Below are 24936 nucleotides of genomic sequence, written 5' to 3'. Positions count from 1 at the left end.
CAGTATGCTGTCGATGGTGCAGCTGTATAACTTTTTGAGGATCTGGATTAATTCAGATCAGACAGCTATATCCTGAAGTTATATTGCTCAGGTACAGTCACATAACGCATTATTATATGGCTCTTATCAAGATAAGATAACAGCCTTTAAAGTTCATTATCTTAGTCTGGCCCATGGAAACATACTTTGGTTTCTAGGACAGGGGTGAGAATGAAAACCTGGAACCTGTGCTGATCTGGGATTTGGAGCCTCAGTGTCGTACTGTTTATAAGGAAGTGACTTTGCACTCCTGCAGCAGTCAGTCTGCTTGTTGGTGTGAGTGTGAGTGTGTGTGACATTTGGAAGCATGAGGACCTTCGTGTTGTTGATGTGCCTTGCAGTGGGCTGCCTGGCTCAGGCACCTCATCCGTGCAGTAAGTAAAAGAGAGAGAAATTGTATTGTAAATTGAGTTGTAAACCTAAGAGATGTAGTGTTATGAATGCCTGAACCCCAGTCAAAGATTAGCTCCTGCGTACAGCATAGCCCTGATTTAACACCTGTGCATTGTACTGTAGACAGAGCAGAGCTGTAAAAGTAATGTGATGGCAATTTCGGTGGATGTTTACTTCTATGTTTATAATGTATAGGCCACTTTTATGGCTAAATTGTCCATTTAGCACAACAGAATGGATAAATGTTTCACTTGTTAGCAATAAAACACCTTTCCCTCGCTCAGGGTCTCCCCCTCTTCTGACCGGAGCCATGTCTGTGGTAAGTCTGTTTGTTTCTCCATAGTAGGTGGGAATATGGGAGTTCCCATAGTGACAACATCAGACGGAACATTTTGACAAATACTGTCAATATTTTGAAAATCTTGATATCCTGCCTTATATACTGAACAAAAATATAAACGCAACATGTAAAGTGTTGATCCCATGTTTCATGAGCTTAAATAAAAGATCCCAGGAATGTTCCATACGCACAAAAAGCTTATTTCTCTCAAATTCTGTGCACAAATTTGTTTACATCCCTGTTAGTGAGCATTTCTCCTTTGCCAAGATAATCCATCTGACAGGTATGGCATATCAAGAAGCTGATTAAACAGCATGATCATTACACAGGTGCACCTTGTGCTGGGGACAATAAAAGGCCACTCTAAAATGTGCAGTTTTGTGTCACAACACAATGCCACAGGCGTCTCAAGTTTTCAGGGAGCGTGCAATTGGCATGCTAACTGCAGGAATGTCCACCAGAGCTGTTGCCAGATAATTTAATGTATAATGCCTCCAATATAGTTTTAGGCCTCACAACCGCAGACCATGTGTATGGCGTTGTGTGGGCAAGTGGTTTGCTGATGTCAACGTTGTGAACAGGGCACCCCATGGTGGTGGTGGGGTTATGGTATGGGCATGCATAAGCTATGGACAATGAACATAATTGTATTTTATCGATGGCAATTTGAATGCACAGAGATACCGTGACGAGATCCTGAGGCCCATTGTCATGCCATTCAGCTGCCGCCATTACTTCATGTTTCAACACGATAATGTATGGCCCCAGGTCGCAAGGATCTGTACACAATTCCTGGAAGCTGAAAATGTCCTAGTTCTTCCATGGCCTGCATACTCACCAGACATAGTGGCGGCAGGTAGCTTAGTGGTTAAGAGCGTTGTGCCAGTAACCGAAAGGTCGCTGGTTCTAATCCCCGAGCCGACTAGGTGAAAAATCTGTCTGTGCCCTTGAGCAAGGCACTTAACCCTAATTGCTCCTGTAAGTCGCTCTGGATAAGAGTGTCTGCTAAATGTCTAAAAAACTTTTTTTTTTAAATGCACCTATTGAGCATGTTTGGGATGCTCTGGATCGACGTGTAGAACAGCGTGTTCCAGTTCCCGCCAAAATCCAGCAACTTCGCACAGCCATTGAAGAGGAGTGGGATAACATTCCACAGGCCACAATCAACAGCCTGATCAACTCTATGCGAAGGAGATGTGTCGCGCTGCATGAGGCAAATGGTGGTCACACCAGACACTGGTTTTCTGATCCACACCCCTACCTTTTTTTTAAAGGTATCTGTATTCCCAGTCATGTGAAATCCATAGATTAGAGCCTAATGAATTTATTTCAATTGACTGATTTCATTGTATAAACTGTAACTCAGTCAAATCTTTGCAATTGTTGCATGTTGAGTTTATATTTTTGTTCAGTGGATATATACAGTGCATTCGGAAAGTATTCAGACCCCTTCCCTTTTTCCACATTTTGTTACATTACAGCCTTATTCTAAAATTGATTAAATTGTTTTTTCCCCCCTCATCAATCTATACACAATACCCCATAATGACAAAGCAAAAACAGGTTTTTAGAAATGTTTGCTAATTTATAAAGAATAAGAAACAGAAATAACTTATTTACATAAGTATTCAGACCCTTTGCTATGAGACTCGAAATTGAGCTCAGGTGCATCCTGTTTCCATTGATAATCCTTGATGTTTCTACAACTTGATTGGAGTCCACCTGTGGTAAATTCAATTGATTGGACATGATTTGTAAAGGCACACACCTGTCTATATAAGGTCCCACAGTTGACAGTGCATGTCAGAGCAAAAACCAAGCCATGAGGTCGAAGGAATTGTCCGTAGAGCTCCGAGACAGGATTGTGTCGAGGCACAGATCTGGGGAAGGGTACTAAAACCTTTCTGCAGCATTGAAGGTCCCCAAGAACACAGTGGCCTCTATCTTTCTTAAATGGAAGAAGTTTAGAACCACCAAGACTCTTCCTAGAGCTGGGCGCCCGGCCAAACTAAGCAATCGGGGGAGAAGGGCCTTGGTCAGGGAGGTGACCAAGAACCTGGTGGTCACTCTGACAGAGCTCCAGAGTTCCTCTGTGGATATGGAAGAACCTTCCAGAAGGACAACCATCTCTGCAGCACTCCACCAATCAGGCCTTTATGGTAGAGAGGCCAGACGGAAGCCACTCCTCAGTAAAAAGCACATGACAGCACGCTTGGAGTTTACCAAAAGGCACCTAAAGGACTCTCTGACGATGATTAACAAGATTCTCTGGTCTGATGAAACCAAGATTGAACTCTTTGGCCTGAATGCCAAGCGTCACATCTGGAGGAAACCTGGCACCATCCCTACGGTGAAGCATGGTGGTGGCAGCATCATGCTGTGGGGATGTTTTCCAGCGGAAGGGATTGGGAGACTAGTCAGGATCGAGGCAAAGATGAACGGAGCAAAGTACATCGAGAGTCTTGATGAAAACCTGCTCCAGAGCGCTTAGGAGCTCAGACTGGGGCGAAGGTTCACCTTCCAACAGGACAGCGACCCTAAGCACACAGCAAAGAAACGCAGGAGCGGCTTCGGGACAAGTCTCTGAATGTCCTTGAGTGGCCCAGCCAGAGCCCGGACTTGATCCCAATCTAACATATCTGGAGAGACCTGAGAATAGCTGTGCATCGACACTCCCCATCCAACCTGGCAGAGCTTGAGAGGATCTGCAGAGACGAATGGGAGAAACTCCCCAAATACAGGGATGGCAAGCTTGTAGAGTGCACAACATTCTAAAAACCTGTTTTTGCTTTGTAATTATGGGGTATTGTGTGTAGATTGACGAGGGAGAAAAACTATTTAATCAATTTTAGAATAAGGCTGTAACGTAACAAAATCAGGAAAAAGTCAAAGGGTCTGAATACTTTCTGAATGCACAGTATATGAAAAAAAAGGTAGAATACAAATAATTAAAAATATAATGCTAATTAAAAAGAAAATAGAATAGTATTGATATGGCTATAATTATATAGTCTGCTATATTAATCCCTCTCACATTCCTGTCCTTTCAGGCAAATGAGAAGTTTAATGCATATGCAAAATACGACTATGACGCATTAGGCGAGCGTATCCGCTTCAAGGAGATGGGATCTTATGAGAACAAGACATTCGGCCTGGACGCCCTTCTGCTCTTCAGAGAGGTAACAAGCACTTATTCACAACAACAACCATGTATTCACAATAACAACAATTTATTAAATACAACATACTGGTACACACAAATCACTGTCATGCACATTCAGTTTATTCATATAAAAACAGAGATGCATTGTTAGAAAAACAATGGTTTCCTACAACAACAAAAACAATATGCCTGCCATGAAACAGATGCTTATCTTCGCCCAACATCTTCCAGGGTGTCATGTATACGATTAACCACAAGAACCGCACATGTAAGAAGGAGAGGCTGAAGAAGGAGGACTTCCACCCCATGGAGATCCCCGCAGATGCTGCTCTGCTGGGGCAGGTGATCCTAGGGAGCTCCTCTGGTCCAGGACAGGGTCTGCTAGTCAACACCTGGTATGGAGAACGTGCAACCCCAACTGGTGGTAAGGGACATGGCATGGCATGCAGTTGGTTAAATTTTTGCTTTTTAATAGTGACCTTCCTCTTTTTGAGGAACACCAAAATCAAATGTAATTTGTCACATACGCCTAATACAACAGGTGTAGACCTTACCGTGAAATTCTTACTTACGAGCCCTTAACCAACAATGCAGAGTTTTTTTAAAGTAAGTAAGAAACATTTGCTAAATGAACTAAAGGCAAAATAGTAAAACAATAATGAGGCTATATAAATTACAAGGGGTACCGGTACCGAGTCAATGTGCAGGGGTACGGGTTAGTCGAGGTAATTGAGGTAATATGTACATGTAGGGTAAAGTGACTATGCGTAGATAATAAACAGAGTAGCAGCAGCATATGTGAAGAGTGTGAAGGAATGTGTGTGTGTGGTGTCAATATGCGTGTGTGTGTGTGTGTGTGTTGGCGTGTCAGTTTAAGTGTGTGGTTAGAGTCCAGTGAGTGTACATCGAGCCTAGAGAATAAATAACAATAAAATAAGGGGATCAATGCAAATAGTCTGGGTAGCCATTTGGTTAACTGTTCAGCAGACTTATGGCTTGGGGGAAGAAGCTGTTAAGGAGCCTTTTGGTCCCAGATTTGGCGCTCTCATACCACTTGCAGAGAGAACAGTCTATGACTTGGGTGGCTGAAGTCTTTGACAATTGTTTGGGCCTTCCTCTGACACCATCTGGTATAGAGGTCCTGGATGGCAGGAAGCTCAGCCTCAGTGATGTACTGGGCACTACCCTCTAGCACCTTGCGGTCGGATGCCGAGCAGTTGCCATACCAGGCGGTGATGCAACCAGTCAGGATGCTCTCGATGGTGCAGCTTTAGAACTTTTTGAGGATCTGAGGACCCATGCTAAATCCTTTCAGCCTCCTGAGGGGGAATAGGCGTTGTTGTGCCCTCTTCACGACTGTCTTGATGTGTTTGGACCATGATAGGTCCTTAGTGATGTGGACACCAAGGAACTTGAAGCTTTCGACCCGCTCCACTACAGCCCTGTCGATGTGAATGGGTGTGTGCTTGGCCCTCCTTTTCCTGTAGTCCACGATCCGCTCCTTTTTCTTGCTCACGTTGAGGGAGAGGTTGTTGTCCTGGCACCACACTGCCAGGTCTCTGACCTCCTCCCTATAGGCTGTCTCATCGTCGGTGATCAGGCCTACCACCATTGTGTCGTCGGCAAACTTAATGATGGTGTTGGAGTCGTGTGTGGCCATGCAGCCGTGGGTGAACAGGGAGTATAGGAGGGGACTAAGCACGCACCTCTGAGGGGCCCACGTGTTGAGGGTCAGCTTGGTGGATGTGTTGTTGCCTACCCTCAACACCTGGGGGCAGCCCGTCAGGATGTCCAGGATCCAGTTGCAGAGGGAGGTGTTCAGTCCCAGGGTCGTTAGCTTAGTGATGAGCTTGGAGGACACTATGGTGTTGAACACTGAGCTGTAGTCAATGAACAGCATTCTCACGTAGGTGTTCCTTTTGTCCAGGTGAGAAAGGGCAGTGTGGAGTGCAATAGAGATTGCGTCATCTGTGGATCTGTTGGGGAAATATGCAAATTGGAGTGGGTCCAGGGTTCTGGGATGATGGTGTTGATATGAGCTATGACCAGCCTTTCTAAGTATTTCATGGCTACAGATTTGAGTGCTACGGGGTGATAAGTCATTTAGGCAGGTTATCTTGGCGTTCTTGGGCACAGGGACTATGGTGGTCTGCTTAAAACATGTAGGTATTACAGACTGGGTCAGGGAGAGGTTGAAAATGTCAGTGAAGACACAAAATAATTCCTAGCAACTGTTTTTTGCATGGCAATGAAGTTTTGTGATTTTGTGTTCTCAAATCAAATTTCTGCTCCCTGATTTTGTTCATCTAATTGGTCAATTTCATCTTCAGGTAAAGACAAGTGGATGAGCACTTTCACTGAGTTTGGGTGCATACCTGTCAGCACTACGTACTACACGGACAAGACCGGCTGGGTGCTTACAACGTAAGTGTGTATATTATTGGGCAGTGTATGAAATATGACTGATTTTTATTTTTTAATTGCTGAATCTTTGCTCTACTGACAACGCTATGAGTAGTATTTGACATCAATATATGGTCTTGTAGGTCTACAGTTGAAGTCGTAAGTTTACATACACTTAGGTTGGAGTCATTAAAACTCATTTTTCAACCACTCCACACATTTCTTGTTAACAAACTATAGTTTTGGCAAGTTGGTTAGGACATCTACTTTGTGCATGACACAAGTAATTTTTCAAACAATTGTTTACAGACAGATTATTTCACTTATAATTCACTGTATCACAATTCCAGTGGGTCAGAAGTTGACTGTGCCTTTAAACAGCTTGGAAAATTCCAGAAAATCATGTCATGGCTTTAGAAGCTTCTGATAGGCTAATTGACATCATTTGAGTCAATTGGAGGTGTACCTGTGGATGTATTTCAAGGCCTACCTTCAAACTCAGTGCCTCTTTGCTTGACATCATAGGAAAATCTAAAGAAATCAGCCAAGACCTCAGAAAAAAGTCTGGTTCATCCTTGGGAGCAATTTCCAAACGCCTGAAGGTACCACGTTCATCTGTACAAACAATAGTACGCAAGTATAAACACCATGGGACCACGCAGCCATCATACCGCTCAGGAAGGAGACGCGTTCTGTCTCCTAGAGATGAACGTACTTTGGTGTGAAAAGTGCAAATCAATTCCAGAACAACAGCAAAGGGCCTTGTTAAGATGCTGGAGGAAACAGGTACAAAAGTATCTATATCCACAGTAAAACGAGTCCTATATCGACATAACCTGAAAGGCCGCTCAGCAAGGAAGAAGCCACTGCTCCAAAACCGCCATAAAAAAGCCAGACTATGGTTTGCAACTGCACATGGGGACAAAGATTGTACTTTTTGGAGAAATGTCCTCTGGTCTGATGAAACAAAAATAGAACTGTTTGGCCATAATGACCATCGTTATGTTTGGAGGAAAAAGGGGGCTCGCTTGCAAGCTGAAGAACACCATCCCAACCGTGAAGCACGGGGGTGGCAGCATCATGCTGTGGGGATGCTTTGCTGCAGTAGGGACTGGTGTACTTCACAAAATAGATGGCATCATGAGGAAGGAAAATGATGTGGATATATTGAAGCAACATCTCAAGACATCAGTCAGGAAGTTAAAGCTTGGTCGCAAATGGGTCTTCCAAATGGACAATGCATACTTCCAAAGTTGTGGCAAAATGGCTTAAGGACAACAAAGTCAAGGTATTGGAGTGGCCATCACAAAGCCCTGACCTCAATCCTATAGAAAATGTGTGGGTAGAACTGAAAAAGCGTGTGCAAGCAAGGAGGCCTACGAACCTGACTCCGTTACACCAGCTCTGTCAGGAGGAATGGGACAGAATTCACCCAACCTATTGTGGGAAGCTTGTGGAAGGCTACCTGAAATGTTTGACCCAAGTTAAACAATTTAAAGGCAATGCTACCACATACTAATTGAGTGCATGTAAACTTCTGACCCACTGGGAATGTGATGAAAGAAATAAAAGCTGAAATAAATCATTCTCTCTACTATTATTCTGACATTTCACATTCTTAAAATAAAGTGGTGATCCTAACTGACCTAAGACAGGACATTTTTACTAGGATTAAATATCAGGAATTGTGAAAAACTGAGTTTAAATGTATTTGGCTAAGGTGTATGTAAACTTCCGACCTCAACTGTATGTAGTGTTTTTTTTCATTTCCTCATTCTGAGGAAGTTCCTCAGTCCATTTTGTGTTCCAAAACATTCAAAAGAATGTCTTCATTAGCTAGTTTGATACTTCTGGAAACATCAAAATCCATAATTTCATTATAAAAGTAGTATAAACGATTAATGATTAATACTTTCATAATTATCCCCAAGCATGGATTTGACTTTCGTTAAATCTACAGATAAGATATCCATTATGCTATGTTATTTTTTCACTTACAGCTTCTTCAACATTGTCGTTGGGATCGATGACCCCCAGCAGTTCTTCCCTCCTAAGTTCTGTCAGGGCGCTAAAGTGGATGAGACGGCAGAAGCAGCCAACTTCTACAGCATTTTAAAAAACATTAAAAACTAAAGGACCGGGTCCTTCATTCTCTTTTCTTATGAGAACTTCACACAACTATTGCTTATTTTTAACCTGTGATAACAAATGTTTTTCATGAATTTATAAATCATTATAAAAAGGGATAACTCATTAATGTATTAGTATAAGAAAAAGGGTTAAACCATGAGTTAGAAAAAAAATTCCAGTACTGATCATGTAACATATCAGTTGCACTGAGCATTATATGTAAACATTTTACCTTCGACAAATGTTAATTGCTTTCCTTACTACATATGGGCCTTGGGAATATATACTTACACTGTGAGCTGTCCTTCTGAATAAAATTTCTAAAATGTCAAGTCTACAGTAATTGTTCTATAGTATAGTTGGACAGTTCTTCACAAGACCTCTTTTCATATTGTGTAGACAAAGAAAAATGTTAATACATATTTTATCTAGATAAGAGTCGTCAGTTGTATCAAGAAATTATTTATTACAGTCACATCTCATTCATGTCAAAAAGACGTTCACTCCCTGACTTGGGTGCATTATGGCGCAACGCAGACATACAAAAACAACTGACTACCTACTGTGCTACAGGACGAGAGGTAACTTGGTAGCAGTAATAAGTCACTCCCCTTAGCTCCCCCACCTCCTGCACCCCCACATCGGCAGCCATCAAACCCGGCTCCCGGACCTCTTTCTCCAGCCACAACATCCTGGCATCAGGGTCCTCATCTGAGAACTGAAGGAGAGACCCAGAGTCCCTCAACACCTTTAGGCACTGCTTAAGCACCTGGCTGGCCTTGGCTCCCCCTTCCCTCGACCTTAACAAGGCATCTATGGTGCCCTTGTCTAGAATGAGGTCCAGGCTCTCAGAACCAAATTGTTTGTGGAGATGAGTGCAGTCCAGTTCTAAGAAGTCCAGCTTAGAGGAAGGGTTCTGAGGTTGCACGGCTTTGGCTTCTGTTTGTTCCTGCATAAGGCGCACAGCAATAGCGGAGATGTCAGCGCAGGTCACCTGCACTGGCCAGGGAGAGTCTCTGTATATGCAGGATCCTAGGGCAGAGGTACCACAGCCCATGTCCAGAACATGTAGGGCATCAGAGTTGGGCTGTGAATGCAGCATGGGCAGGATGAAGTCCCGGATTGCGTCGAAACCGAAGAACCACTCAAAATTTTTGAAGTTGGTTGCCTTGCTGTTGTTTTCTGTGTAGAACCGGTCCCATGTTGCTTTTTTGTCCATGTTGTTGATAAGTTCAGCTAGTAGGGACAGAACGAGGGTGAATGTCAGTTCATGTTTATGGGTTTCCTTAAACTAACAGTTCATAGAACAAATGAGAGCGCCTGAAATGCGCTAACGTTAGCTCGATACTAACTGAATAAGTATCTAGCTAGCTAACTAACACTTAGCTGTGGAGATTAGCACAAACAAGCTAACTTGACCAGCCTGTGCCCAAATTACATTTATCATTGAACGTGGGATATTTATAAACAGAAATGCCTTTGAATCAATAGAAAGCAAGCCACTGGCTAGCTGTATATATAGCAAGTAAGCTAGCTAGTTAGCTTGCAGCCATAGAGGTCAACTGTTAGCTAGATTGCATAGAAAGCCATGTGTTAGCATTAACTCATTTTACAAGTTCACCAATAAATTGAGACATACTTGTTAGACTGGTGTGGTGCCTTAAACGTGTATTTGTAATTAACATCCCTAACCTCCTTGGCGACATTGTCAGTATGTTTAAAATCACCGCCATGATTTCTGTCTCTCCTTGAAATCCTCCCTCACGCACTGCTGCGAGCAGCAAGCTACTTGCTGTGTGCGCAGTTGTGGACAACTGCGTATGCGTCAATAACGTAAACAAGTATGCTGAATAACAGTAGAAGCACTGTTATGTTCACGGTTTTCCTTTGTATGAAAGAAAAGCAAACCAAATTCAGGACATGGACAGAGACAAGAACATTACATACACGCAAGTATGTAAATACTGCATTGCATATTGCTGTTATGACAGTTGAAATGTAGATACCAGAAGAGAGCACAAACAAGACATTTACATACAAATCAAATAAGATGTAAATACCTTTAATAAAACGCAGTGTAACAAAGGAAAACAATCCAACAAAAAAAAGCAATTTGATAACATTTACAACCACAAAAGAAAGAAAAAACTGTACAACTAAACATCTGGAGTCACTGCTATTTTTTTTGTACATTTTAGTTTTTTTATTTCACTGTTCTGTGATGAGGGGAATATATGGAGTGAAGGGGAGGGAGAAGGTGGCTGTATAATGTGATTGTTTTTTTTTCTCAGATACCATAGTGTAATCTTCGTACACACATGTATGCATCAATGTGGCGGTTGAAATATTTCTCCACTGCCACTACAGCAGTAGAAAAGGACATGGGGGGATTTTCTAAACAGCAGGTAGTTATTTGTACAAGATGTCATAGTGGCCGGGTCTATAGAGAAGGAAGACACGAGGCTCGCTGCCTTCAGGAAAGACGTGGTGGTTGACGGTGCCCCCCTCACCCCGGTCCATATACTCCACTAGAATGGACACGTTCAAGGCCTGGGCCAAGGCGATGATGTGGATATGGTCACTTTCTTTAGACATGGGCTCCACCTCCTGGATAGTAAACACACAGAGGACAATCGAAGTGTTTGAGTTTGGGGACTTGTTATGCAAGACAAAAAAACTCAGGATGATACTGGAATGTGCATTTGCAAGAAAAATCAAGAGTACAAGACGATAGCATACATTTTCCAGCTCATTCGGACTAATTCAAAAGCAATTATACGATCAGACTTGTTCTAAACCATATGTAATCAAATACTTGAGCTCTTGTCTGGAACCCGAAGTCGATTTGCATCGAATTCTACATCAGGCAGAAATTAGCATTTGAATTAGGAAAGTTTCCTCTCACGACCTCTACAAGCCAGAATGTTGAATAGAATTATATTTTCAAGTACTTTACCGGTTGTCCGTGCGGTTGGTCCTTTTGGCGGTAGGAATGTGAGACTATATCCACAGGAAAGTAGAATTACATAAACTTTTCAAAGCGCTGGTAGTGTGTTCAGATTTCTATCACCTGAAGCAATTATACTTTCCTGTGGATATAGTGTCTCATTCATTACATTTTACATTTACGTCATTTAGCAGACGCTCTTATCCAGAGCGACTTACATGAGCAATTAGGGTTAAGTGCCTTGCTCAAGGGCACATCGGCATATTTTTCACCTAGTCGGCTCGGGGATTAGAACCAGCGACCTTTCGATTACTGGCACAACGCTCTTAACCACTAAGCTACCTGCCGCCCCGCCAAAAGGACCAACTGCACGGACAACCGGTAAAGTACTTGAAAATATAATTATATTCCAACATTCTGGCTTGTATAGGTCGAGGGAGGAAACTTTCTGCCTGACATAGAATTCAATGCAATTCAAAGTCAGGTTTCCAGGCAACTTGAGCTCTAGTTTATTGCCTTTAACATCCTCAGCAATACAGTGCCTTCAGAAAGTATTCACACCCCTCAACTTTTTCAACATTTTGTTGTGTTACAGCCTGAATTTAAAATGGATTAAATTGATATTGTGTCACTGGCCTACACATAATACCCTATGTCAAAGTGGAATTATGTTTTAGAAATGTTTATAAATTAATAAAATATGAAAAGCTGAAATGTCTTAAGTCAATAAGTATTGTACCCATTTGTTATGGCAAGCCTAAATACTTTTAGGAGTAAAAATGTGCTTAACAAGTCACATAGTAAGTGTGCAATCATAGTGTTTCACATCATTTTTGAATGACTACCTCATCTCTGTACTCCACACATACAATTATCTGTAAGGTCCCTCAGTCGTGCAGTGAATTTCAAACACAGATTCAACAACAAAGACCAAGGAGGTTTACCAATGCCTCGCAAAGAAGGGCACCCATTGGTAGATGGGCGAAAACTTAAAAAAGCAGACATTGAATATCCCTTTGAGCGTAGTGAAGTTAGTAATTACACTTTGGATGGTGTATCAGTACACCCAGTCACTACAAAGATACAGGTGTCCTTCCTAACTCAGTTGCCGGAGAGGAAGAAACCCACTCAGGGATTTCACCATGAAGCCAATGGCTGTGATAGGAGAAAACTGAGGATGGATCAATAACATTGGAGTTACTCCACAATCCTAACCTAAATGACAGAGTGAAAAGAAGGAAGCCTGTAGAGAATAAAAATATTCCTAAACATGCATCCTTTTTGCAATAAAGGCACTAAAGTAAACTGAAAAATGTTGGTAAAGAAATTAACTTTATGTCTTGAATACAAAGCATTGTGTTTGGGGCAAATCCAACACAACATTACTGAGTACTGCTTCATATTTTCAAGCATGGTGGTGGCTTCATCATGTTATGGGTATGCTTGTCATTGGCAAGGACTAGGAATTTATTTGGATAAAAAGAAACAGAATAGAGCTAAGCACAGGCAAAATCCTATAGGAAAACCTGATTTAGTCTGCTTTCCAACAGACACTAGGAGACAAATTCACCTTTCAGCAGGACAATAGCCTAACACACAAGGCCAAATATACACTGGTTACCAAGACAACATTGAATGTTCCTGAATGGCCTAGTTATAGTTTTGACTTAAATCTGCTTGAAAATGGCTGTCTACTAATGAACAACAACCAACTTGACAGAGCTTGAGGAATTTTTAAAAGAATAATGTGAAAATATTGTACAATCCAGGTGTGCAAAGCTCTTAGAGACTTAACCAGAAAGACTCACAGCTGTAATCGCTGCCAAAGGTGATTCTAATATACACTGACTCAGGGATGTGAACACTTATGTAAATGAGATATTTCTGTATTTAATTTAATAAATTAGCAACATTTTCTAACAACATGTTTTCACTTTGTCATTATGGGCTACTGTGTGTATATTTAATCAATTTTGAATTCAGGCTGTAACAACAAAAATGTGGAAAATGTCAAGGGGTATGCATACTTTCTGAAGGCACTGTATATCTCCCTTATTCTCTGATCTTCCATAATAAGGAACCCACCTGCTGACAGAACTCCCTGACAGAGCGTCCCCCCTCGATGAAGTGCTGGAAGAAACCGTGCTCCCTCTGCAGGTAGCCTGAAGTGAGCAACCGCAGGTACACCACAATGTAGTCTGACACGCTCTGGTCTCTGAAGGAGCCCAGCAGCTCACTGAGGCCTGGCTGCTTCTCACACAGCTCCAACAGGTCCATGAACTATGGGAAGAATAAACAATAATGGTCAGTTTGGTGATGCCTTTATGTGAAGTGACTTAAAGTTGTTCAATACAGTGCATTCAGAAAGTATTCAGACCCCTTTCCTTTTTCCACATTTTGTTACGTTATAGCCTTATTCTAAAATTGATTAAATAAAACACAATACAACATAATGACAAAGCGAAAACAGGTTTAGACATTTTTGACAATGTATTATTTTTTAAATACAGAAATACCTTATTTACATAAGTATTCAGACCCTTTGCTATGGGACTCTAAATTGAGCTCAGGTCCATCCTGTTTTCATTGATCATCCTTGAGATGTTTCTACAACTTGATTGGAGTCCACCTGTGGTAAATTAAATTGATTTGACATGATTTGGAAAGGCACAAACATGTCTATATAAGGTCCCACAGTTGAGAGTGCATGTCAGAGCAAAAAAAAAAAAAAAAAAAAAAAAGGTCGAAGGAATTGTCCGTAGAGCTCAGAGACAGGATTTTGTCGAGGCACAGATTTGGGGGAAGGGTACCAAAAACTTTCTGCAGCATTGAAGGTCCCCAAGAACACAGTGGCCTCCATCGTTCTTAAATGGAAGAAGTTTGGAACCACCAAGACTCTTCCTAGAGCTGTCCCCCCGGCCAAACTGAGCAATCGGGGGAGAAGGGCCTTGGTTAGGGAGGTGACCAAGAACCCGATGGTCACTCTGACAGAGCTTCAGAGTTCCTCTGTGGAGATGGGAGAACCTTCCAGAAGGAGAACCATCTCTGCAGCACTCCACCAATCAGGCCTTTATGGTAGAGTGGCCAGACGGAAGCCACTCCTCAGTAAAAGGCACCTAAAGGACTCTCAGACCATGAGAAAAAAGATTATCTGGTCTGATGAAACCAAGATTGAACTCTCTGGCCTGAATGCCAAGCGTCACATCTGGAGGAAACCTGGCACCATCCCTACAGTGAAGCATGGTGGTGGCAGCATCATGCTGTGGGGATGTTTTTCAGCGGCAGGGACTGGGAGACTAGTCAGGATCGAGGGAAAGATTAACAGAGAAAAGTACAGAGAGATCCTTGATGAAAACCTGCTCCAGAGCGCTTAGGAGCTCAGAATGGGGCAAAGGTTCACCTTCCAACAGACAACGACCCTAAGTACACAGCCAAGACAACGCAGGAGTGGCTTCGGGACAAGTTACTGAATGTCCTTGAGTGGCCCAGCCAGAGCCCGGACTTGAACCCAATCGAACATCTCTGGAGAGACTTGAAAATAGCTGTTTGTCAACACTCCCCATCCAACCTGATAATTTTAATCAATTTTAGAATAATGCTGTAACATAACAAAATGTGGAAAAAGTCAAGGGGTCTGAATACTTTCTGAATGCACTGTATACACAGAGTGTACAAAACATTAAGAACACCTTCCTAATATTGAGTTGCGCACACCCCCCTCATCCTGGTCTAAGAGCATTTCATAGTATTCTGTAAGTAAATCCGTGACACTATTTAGTATGCTTTGTTACGTTTCATATGGTATGTATTAAATTTGTGGACGTCCATCATCCATTTTGTATGATATGTTATGAATTGCAATTCGTACAATATGATACGAATTTGCAAAACATATGATACGAATTCCAATTTGTTAGTGTTAGCTAAAAGGGTTAAGGTTAGGGGTAGCTAACATGCTAAGTAGTTGCAAAGTAGCAAGTAGTAGTTCCAAAGTTGCTAAAATGCTAAAGTTGTCCGTGATGAGATTCGAACACGCAACCTTTGGGTTGCTAGACTTACGCGTTATATGCCCACCCATCCACCCTACTTTCGTTTTTGCACAAGTACCCTTCTCTCTTATGTAACCATACCAAACGTAACATGTCATACTAATTTGAGGGTCCCGGATTTACATTTACTATGTTACGTCTAGTTTATGTGACCAGGTTGCCCCCAGACCAGCCTCAATTCCTTGGGGCATGGACTCTGCAATTGGTCGAAAGCCTTCCACAGGGATGCTGGCCCATGTTGACTCAAATGCTTCCCACAGTTGTGTCAAGTTGGCTGGATGCCCTTTGGGTGGTGGACCATTCTTGATACACACGGAAAACTGTTGAGGGTGAAAAACCCAGCAGCGTTGCAGTTCTTGACACAAACCGGTGCGCCTGGCACCTACTACCGTACCCCGTTCAAAAGGCACTTAAATATTTTGTCTTGCCCATTCACCCTCAATGGCACACATCTCAATCGTCTCAAGGCTTAAAATTATTTCTTTAACCCGTCTCCTCCCCTTCATCTACAATGATTGAAGTGGATTTAACAAGTGACATCAATAAGGGATCATAGCTTTCACATGGTCAGTCTATGTCATGGAAAGAGCAGGTGTTCATAATGTCTTGTACACTCAGTGAATGTGTCATGTGTGTGAGCTGTCACTGTTGTTCATATGGTGTACAATAAGAGGGAAGCAACTCACAGTATTGTGGAAGTCTTCAATGGTGAACTCAGTGAAACCCTGGTTTACCAGGTCCAGTTTGCTCTTTGCTGCCACTGCTTTGAACCTATAGAGACATAAAACATTGCATCGGTATTCAGTGCCTATTAATGCAGCAACACTAATCATATTACATCCATCTATCGTATTACATAGTCTGCTTTACTGACCGTCAATGAGCTATATGTACTATGGTTATGTCACCTCTGCAGCTCTTTGCTGTCTTCTAGCAGTGATTCGAGATGTGAAAAGCCAAAAGCTCTGTAGAAACAGTTCCCGTCTGGTCGCGTCTTACGAATATACGAGTATTTTTTGTGTAAATCCTAAGGAAAGAACAGGGAAATATTCAAAGTAAATACAATCATTATGTGACCATTTCTAACCTTCATTGGTTTTGTGGTCGTAAGGAACCCTTTCGCCTTAAACCAGTATGAAGTGATGCAGATTCAAATCCTGTAATTCAAGAATTGTGTGGTTTTACTGACCTTGATCTTGAGCTGATAAATGGTGTCTTCCGCAGCATACTCTCTCTGCAAAACTGACAGCTCCTGTCGGTCTGACACTAAAAGGATGCTAGTAGCGATCTAGACACACACACACGTTAATGCACAGACGTTTCATACTCATGGATTTATAGAAACCAATATAAAACAAAAAACACAGGGTGATCAAAATCATGTGATGCAAAGGAATGCAGTTCCAGTGCAGTTCAACCTTCTCCACAGCAGACTTATGTCAGTCTAATTCAAAACCTTAGCCTACATATGATCAATGCCTATTCAAGTGTAAACTCACCTCCTGCTGAATTCTGTCCTGCTGAGCCATAATGGCCTCATCATAAGCAAGACAGTTTACTCCTCCCGCTAGAGAGAAGAAATCAACAACATAGAAGTTTGTAAACAATTAACATGACAGTTCATTCACAGAGAGTGAAGTGCTATGGTGCTGTAAAAAAAAGTGAACCCGAATTCTGAATTTAATGTGGGAACTAGCTATATTACATAATGGTTATTGGAGTAGCTATGTGTCAACACAACATAGCGATTGGAAGCTTGTTTGCAAAATCACACTTTTTAGGAAAAATTGCTGGTTACGTAATTTATACCACAACATGAGATTGATGACAACATCCATGTATTTTAAGCAAATTCTGTCATCACATATCCGTCTACCATTGCCAATCAAAAGTTTTAAACCTGGTTCACTTGGGGTGCAAGTGCAACCATGTTGTCAGCATCTGACCATATTTTTAAACAACTAGCTAGAATTGATTAGTTAGCAAGCTAGCTAAGCTTGCTAACTAGCCAACTATCCAATTTCAGTGATGGCGTCAATAAACATTTGACAACCAATTGAAAGCCGGCAAAAATATACTGTGAATGAGATACTACATTATGTCACATACAATGCTTAATGGTATCACCTTCATCCTCCAAAAACTACAGGTCGAAAATGCGTTTCTTTGTGTGTGACTTGAATGCTTTGGCCGCCCCCATTGCTCTCTCATATTCATGCAAGCAACTTGTTCCTCAACTGCTATCACTAGATTGCCTAACAATCACATTACACCTCCATAAATAACAATGCGTTACTAGCCGAAGCAGGTTAGATTTCTGTCATCTTTCGTTTTGATGTTGTTTCACTCACCCTCCATCTCTCCCTGTGTTGTTTCCTGCTGTTGCTCCTGCGCCATTTTAGCTGTAGAATTGTGTTTCCTCTGTCTCTCAGACCTCATTCTAAACTTCCGGGTCACAGCACAGCAGCTGGATCTTTCTCTTTGACAAATGCACATAAATGCAGATGTCACACATATTTAGAACGGTCATTAGTTTTCTGTCTTAAAGAACTAGATATTCTATACTTACAATTAATGTGTGAGAGTGAAAAGCTATTCCAATTTTATATTCATCATCAAGACCCTTCTTCTAGGCCCTCTTTCTCAAATGGCTCATTTCCACTGATGATTTACTCCAGTGTTTTACCCAAAAACGCTGACTTTTGTTTTTATCTAAGCGGGCTGCCAGGCACCTTTGTCTCACTGGGCCTTGGCTCTGGCGGACCTGCTGACTAGGAGCCAAGGCAAAGCAACAGTCTTGAATGATGCAGAGGTTGTTGATTCTGCTTGCCACAAGTCAAACTCCTGATAGAAACAACACTAGAGCTTAACATAAACTGTCGAATCGCGACCCACTGATGTGGGGGTAAGTCTCAATGGAAAAGCACCAAAACACTTGGGTCAGCGCATGTGCAAATGATCTGTTATATCATGGTTTGATGTAGATTATGGTCAAATTGTTTCACCTCATAATAATGCATGTGGCGCTAAAATGTTGAAACAGAATGATCAGAGATTTGGATTACATGTTTCTATTAAGACATTTTTTTAAAGTCATTTTGTTACATGAGTTCAAGCATCATAGGCCAGAAAAAGGTATGCAACACAGTAGACTTTGTCCAAGACAGGTGGTAGTGAAACAGTTAAGCGCTTCTGGTAGTTTGGAACATTGGCTAGGACCCAACCAGAAGGTCCAAGTATGGTCAGTTCAAAAACACTCATGGCGGAAACTGTTTCCTGTAAACAGAGGCAGACAAGACAACACTTGTCATATAGGCCACCAGTGGCGGCTCCTGAAAAAATTCTCAGGGGGGGCAATTTTTCTGATGATTTAGGTGACCTACACACATTTTTAAAAAGATATGTCCAGCAACAACATGAAGACAGGGGCAGCATATAAGTCAATACCAGAAGCATTTATTGACTGATCTCAAAAGTGTTGGCTTACAAAATCAAAATAAGTTATCACAGTAAAAATAATCAAGGGTGTTCTTTCACATTCCTCAACACTGCATAAACAATATGCATTTCCATAAACAAATGAAATATCAGCTGAAAATACAGCATCTTGGTATTTGTTCAGATTGCAGGATCAACAAGAGCTTTTACCAAATTTTTTGCCTCATGGTTGAATTGGAAATATGTGCACCTGAGCATAATTCACAACAAGCAAGCAGGAGCTTTTGATAGAGGCTACTGAAAACATTGATGCAAGTTATTGGTAATAAGACATTTTTATAGACTTCCATATTCTGCCCTCTTGTATAGATTTGTGAAAATGAACAGTGATAGACATTTTGCCTGAAAACAGAATTTGAAAGTAATTTCTAGAAAAGGTAAACACAGCTATCTGTATGGCTTTGTAAAAATGAACAACCATATTCTGGCCAATTGTATAGATTTGTAAATATGAACAACCATATTCTGGCCAATTGTATAGATTTGTAAAAATGAACATGAACAGATTTTTTTTTTTTTTACTTTTTTTAAATGAAAAATAACTATTTTAAACAACATCAACTGTGAACTGATTTGGGCGTGTGTGTGTTAAAGAGACAGACAGGGAGGGACAAAGAGAGAGAGGGCTACATTACTTGTACTGAAACTGTTCTCTTCTCTGTTTCAATACAGCAAAGCGTTCAATGACTTTCTCATTGAAATCAGGCATGCTGAGGACTAGTTCCCTCTCCATGGAAAGCATGGCCAGTGCATTCAGACGTTCCTGGCCCATTGAATTTCGCAGGAATGTCTTAACTCGTGTCAAAGTTGAGAAACATCTCTCAGCTTCAGCTGTTGTCATGGGAGTAGTTATGAGGATGTTCAACAGAGTCACAGTCTCAGAGAACGTCTCCTGGAGGTTGTAGCTCATGAGAACCTGGTACAGTGCCAGTGCACCACAGCATCCCTTGAATTCAGGATTCTCATAGATCAGAGATAGTTCTGTCTTGAGCTTTGTCTTGCTCAGCATGGGGTATGCATTCACAGTGGCATTCAGAGCCTCATCAGGAAATGAATGGCAGTACCTTTCAAACATGTCTGCTTGCAGTAAGGTAGCACTCACAAGGTGGCCAGAGAAAGAGAACCTTTCTTTGGTGTGATCCAGGATGGTGTTGCAGACCTCTTCAGACAGCCTCTGCTTCTCCTCTTCTCTCAAAGCTGTTCTGGGTCTTTTGGCTCCTGTTGCTTCTTGCAGCTGCTGTTGAGAGGAGTCCCTGAAGGCAAACAGACCAATGTGTTTGTTGGCTTTGTACAGTATTGTTGTCTATGTGATGCACAGGTATATGCAATGTATCCATGTATAGTACAAATACTTCAGTTCCACTTAAAATGGGCAGGGATGCATAAAGTCTTTAGTGTTTAAGTTAGCCTTTGTGTCTCACATAGCCTGGATGTTCAGCACAGTATACAGTGGTGCTCATAAAGCTTATGATCCCATGCTAAAGTTGACTAAAAATAGGAATAAAAAGAAAAGAAAATTGGTGTCCTTAAAGGTTGGATTTTCCAACTTTTTTAATTAAGTCATTAAGATCAATTTCCAAAAGATGATTTTTTTTTATTTTTGTATTCCTCTTTTTAGTCAACTTTAGAATGTGATCATACACTTATGAGCACCACTGTACAGTACACATAGTATATAAAATAAGATAGATTACACCACTGGCCATATATAATGAGAATAATGTAATTTCAAACACAAATGCAGTCTCCTTTCATGCATACATTTTCAAATAAAGCTCTGCTTTGAGAAAGATCGAATGATATTGTTTAATCTTACCTTATGGCCTGCACACTGCTTGTGAAGCTGTCGAGGGCACGTTTGATAAAGACAGCATCGATGTCCTTCTTCTGTAGCTTCTGGTACAGAATGTCGACGTGGGGCATGATTTTGTGGAAAAGCCGCAGGGAAAAAAAATAAAATCTTCATCATGTAGCATCCTCACGTAGCCAGATGCCTCTCTCACGGTGGGCTGGTCAAATGAACCCAATGAACCCGTCCGAATGGCTTCAAAACATTCTATGAGGTCGTCTCGATTCTCGTAGACAGTGTTCACGACTCTGCTTAGTAGAAACCTGTTGAATTATTAAATTTGGTCTGGGAGGTCCTAATTGTTTGTTGCCAATTTATCTTGATTTGTTCGCCGACAAAAAGGAACTTCTTTCAAAGAGACAATCGAGTTGCACTGAAGGCTAGCCATTTTGACAGTAGTAGTGAATTGATTGATGAGGCTACCCGCTCTTTTTCTTAGTTACGTTCATGGTTATGTTACGTATGACGTAAGCGCGTAAGTGCAAGCCCTCAGAAACCCATAGAGATTGTATTGAAAGCTCTGATATTTGAAAAAAATTTATTTTACATTAGAGGCTATGAGAGACTTCTGGGCGATTTTCAACCTGACTGAAATCGCCCCAAAACGGGCGGGGACATTTGAAGCACGACTTTAGCCTGATTGGACATTTAGTGGCAGATCAGACGTCTAGATTAGAACACTGATAACTACTGTTGCCGTGATATAATTGATTAGAAAAAAAATCCCTTCATTTTCCCGTTTGGCAGTGCGTCGCCCATATCGCCCTAATGAACACACCGCCCCTGTAGGCCACCCAAGAACGCTCAGGTTGGCAATAAATATTATTGTCAAATTGCCAATAATAAGGCATGCAGAAATGCATTGATTTAAAACCTAATTTTGATACGTTTGTTTATAAAATTCAGTTCGCATGTCAAATCAGCTAGTTACGGTCTGAGCTAGCTGCAGCGATGGCCCACTCACTGCATTGTCGATATTGTGGTTTACTGGTTATGTTTGCATGTGTCGCCCGGAAGTACTTTTTTAGTGTTGCTGAAGAGATAATGCGCTTGAGCGATTTTGAGGCACTTGTTGATGTAGGAATGTTGAAGACCTTGAAGAGCTGGAAACATGGAGAGGCCAGATATAGCCAGCCTTGTAAATTGGGCTAAGGAACAGAAATTGCGTGCTCTGCAAGCAATACAGCGGATGAAGGCACGCCAAGATCGTGGTGAACGGATAGACGTGGATATGGACAGCTAGGAATACGGGTAGAGTGTAGTGGGAAGATGTGTGTTGAGGAAGAATGGTGGCAATTACAAACCATATTCTGTTGTCTCTGATGGCTCAGAAATTGAACCTGCCTAGAGTGAGGATGAATTACCTGTGGTGGCAGGTGTGGTGAAGACCTCCGAGTTTGAGCCTCGCCCGGATGGTCATGCAAAGGAGGATTCGAGTCCATTGGGAGTGAAATCTTTTGAGAAAGTGTTTCCCTGCGTTTCGGCTGATAAAAAAAATTAGTTGGGTACTGTTAAATCGGTTAGCCTGATGTGGACTTTGTGTATTTCTTCCATCTAGAGCAGGGGTGTCAAACGTACGGCCCGCGGGCCGGATCAGGCCCGCAAACGGGTTTAATCCGGCCCGCGAGATGATAAAAAAAAAAAAAAAGATTTTTTATTTTTTAAATTCAATAAAATAAACTGCTGTTCCAATTGCGTCCACTGGATGGCGCAATAGCAATTGTGTTAAGCAAGCAAACTGTTTATACCGGGGCAGAGCAAGTAGGGTCAAGCACGTGCAGCCAATGAGCTACTTTGTTTTGCCCAGCGATATTATTACGGGCTTCTACTTTTAACATTATGTGCTTTGGCATCCTCATTGCCCCAATATGTCTCTGTCAAAAAAGAGAAAAGTGGACACAGAGTGCAGAGTGTTCCAAGAAAAATGGTCATCCTATTTAATCACGGAATTGAATGGGAAAGCTGTATGTTTGGTGTGTTCAGAGCATGTTGCAGTGCTGAAAGAATATAACCTTCGTCGCCACTCTGTGAGTCTTCATGCCGACAATTGGCTCTGGCCAATATTCCAAGATGGCGTAGCAGTGCGGTCGCTTTTATTTTTCGTCCTGTGTAAATATCCCGTTTCTTGTTTTTTTTGTCTATATTTCTCAATTTTTTACTTTCATTCTTTAACTAAATATACTTTCCTGCAACCCGCCTCACCCAACGTGGAAAGGATTCTATTATTTCTTTATAACTTTCATCAAGAACCGTAAGCTGAAAATAGTGGCTACCTGTTATTAGTCACCGTTAGCGTCTTCACCATTGTCCGTGGCCTACACTATCCACCAGCCAGCTCTAGCTCTAGCCTGGACAATTGTCGGCCAGTCTGCACAGCGTGCTATCGACCCAGCGTGCTATCGACCCAGAGCTTATTGGACTTTCTGCCGGAATCACTGGACCCTAGCGCCGGATCATCACAACCAGCTAGCTAGCTGCAACCTGTTGTTGGCTGATTACCATTACCATTGCCCTATAGCAAGCACCAGTTAGCCTTGAGCTAGCCTCAGGCCCATCTCCGCTATCTACCTCTCTGTCAACCGGACGGGACCTCCTAGTGTTGACACTGAGCCCCGCCCGATCCAACACGACTGGTTTGCCGGCGAAATAGTCTGATGTGGTTTCAACAGGCTTCCCGTTGCGACGACCACGAAGATCCATCTGCCAGCCCCGGCCCGCTAGCACACGCAAACTACAACTGTGCTCCCTGCTAGCTGTGCTGAAGCACCAATTTGAACTGCTCTCGGACTCACATATTGCTGTTCAATGGACCTTATGATCACTCAGCTGCACAGCTGATGCCTGCTGGACTGTTCCTTTACACGGTACCCTGTCCTGTTTATTCTGTTTAGTCTTAGCCCAAACGTTATCGCTATTTCCAGTTGTGTCTTAGCTCTCTCTAATAACACATGTGACTGCTTTATGCCTCTCTCCCATGTCAATTATGCCTTGCCTATTGCTGTTTGGGTTAGTTCTTATTATACAATTTCAATGTAGAACCCTAGTCCCTCTCAAACTGCCTCATATAGTTCCTTTGTTCCTCCCCCCCATACACGCCGAGACCGGCTCAATCGATGCCTCCAATGACGCTATCTCTTTCATTGTTACCCAACGCTTAGGGTTACCTGAACTGTACTCATATCCTTCCATATCCTTTTCTGTACATAATGCCCTGAATCTTTTCTACAACGCCCGGAGAACTGCCCCCCTTTATTCTATGTACCCAACGCACTAGAAGACCAGTTCTTAAAGCCTTTAGTCGTATCCTTATTCTAGTCCTCCTCTGTTCCTCTGGTGATGTAGAGGCTAACTCAGGCCCTGCAGCCCCCCAGTATCACTCCTACTCCCCAGGAGCTATCATTTGTTGACTTCTGTAACCGTAAAAGTCTTGGTTTTCTGCACATAAATATCAGAAGCCTCCTTCCTAAGTTTGAGTTATTCACTGCGTTAGCACACTCCGCCAACCCTGATGTTCTAGCAGTGTCTGAATCCTGGCTTAGGAAGGCCACCAAAAATTCTGAAATTTCCATCCCCAACTATAACATTTTCCGTCTAGATAGAACTGCCAAAGGGGGTGGAGTTGCAATCTACTGTAGAGATAGCCTGCAGAGCTCCATCATACTATCCAGGTCTGTGCCCAAACAGTTTGAGCTTCTACTTCTAAAAATCCACCTTTCCAGAAATAAATCTCTCACTGTTGCCGCTTGCTACAGACCCCCCTCAGCCCCAGCTGTGCCCTGGACACCATATGTGAATTGATTGCCCCCATCTATCCTCAGAGTTCGTACTGCTTGGTGACCTAAATTGGGATATGCTTAACACCCCGGCCATCCTACAATCTAAACTAGATGCCCTCAATCTCACACAAATTATCAACGAACCTACCAGGTACAACCCTAAATCCGTAAACATGGGTACCCTCATAGATATCATCCTGACTAACTTACCCTCTAAATACACCTCCGCTGTCTTCAACCAGGATCTCAGCGATCACTGCCTTATTGCCTGCGTCCGTAACGGGTCCAGCGGTCAAACGACCACCCTCATCACTGTCAAACGCTCCCAAAAACACTTCAGCGAGCAGGC

At 42.2% G+C, this 24936-nt stretch overlaps 3 protein-coding genes across 4 annotated transcripts; 1 reads left to right on the top strand and 2 right to left on the bottom strand.

Annotated features, from left to right (window-relative positions):
* Positions 1–283: 283 nt before the first annotated feature.
* LOC121554130 (ependymin) lies at positions 284–8800 on the top strand. Its single transcript, XM_041867575.2, has 6 exons — positions 284–413; positions 717–751; positions 3823–3951; positions 4167–4359; positions 6266–6359; positions 8339–8800. Exons 1-6 carry the CDS (start codon positions 347–349, stop codon positions 8469–8471), a joined length of 651 nt encoding a protein of 216 aa, XP_041723509.1. The 5' UTR covers positions 284–346; the 3' UTR covers positions 8472–8800.
* Positions 8801–8914: 114 nt separating this feature from the next.
* cskmt (citrate synthase lysine methyltransferase) lies at positions 8915–10332 on the bottom strand. 2 transcript variants are annotated; one of them, XM_041867574.2, is made up of 2 exons: positions 10161–10332; positions 8915–9704 (listed from the first exon to the last, which is right to left on the bottom strand). In XM_041867574.2, the coding sequence occupies exon 2, from the start codon at positions 9685–9687 to the stop codon at positions 9028–9030; it is 660 nt and encodes a 219-aa protein (XP_041723508.1). In that variant the 5' UTR covers positions 9688–9704; positions 10161–10332; the 3' UTR covers positions 8915–9027. The 2 variants fall into 2 exon arrangements, with proteins under 2 accessions (XP_041723508.1, XP_041723507.2); XM_041867573.2 differs by having other exon boundaries at positions 10108–10317.
* A 182-nt stretch (positions 10333–10514) lies between these two features.
* On the bottom strand, positions 10515–22246 carry LOC121554127 (ubiquitin thioesterase OTUB1-like). Its single transcript, XM_041867572.2, has 8 exons — positions 22176–22246; positions 17816–17943; positions 16964–17031; positions 16654–16752; positions 16373–16491; positions 16151–16235; positions 13501–13695; positions 10515–11075 (listed from the first exon to the last, which is right to left on the bottom strand). The coding sequence occupies exons 1-8, from the start codon at positions 22229–22231 to the stop codon at positions 10878–10880; spliced, it is 948 nt and encodes a 315-aa protein (XP_041723506.2). The 5' UTR covers positions 22232–22246; the 3' UTR covers positions 10515–10877.
* Between the last annotated feature and the right edge of the window lie 2690 nt (positions 22247–24936).

The sequence above is a fragment of the Coregonus clupeaformis genome, unplaced genomic scaffold (assembly GCF_020615455.1).
Source record: "Coregonus clupeaformis isolate EN_2021a unplaced genomic scaffold, ASM2061545v1 scaf0270, whole genome shotgun sequence".
In the NCBI taxonomy this organism is placed as follows: Eukaryota; Metazoa; Chordata; class Actinopteri; order Salmoniformes; family Salmonidae; genus Coregonus; species Coregonus clupeaformis.
The sequence above is the reverse complement of the archived record's forward strand: the minus strand, read 5'-3'. Positions and strand labels throughout refer to the sequence as shown.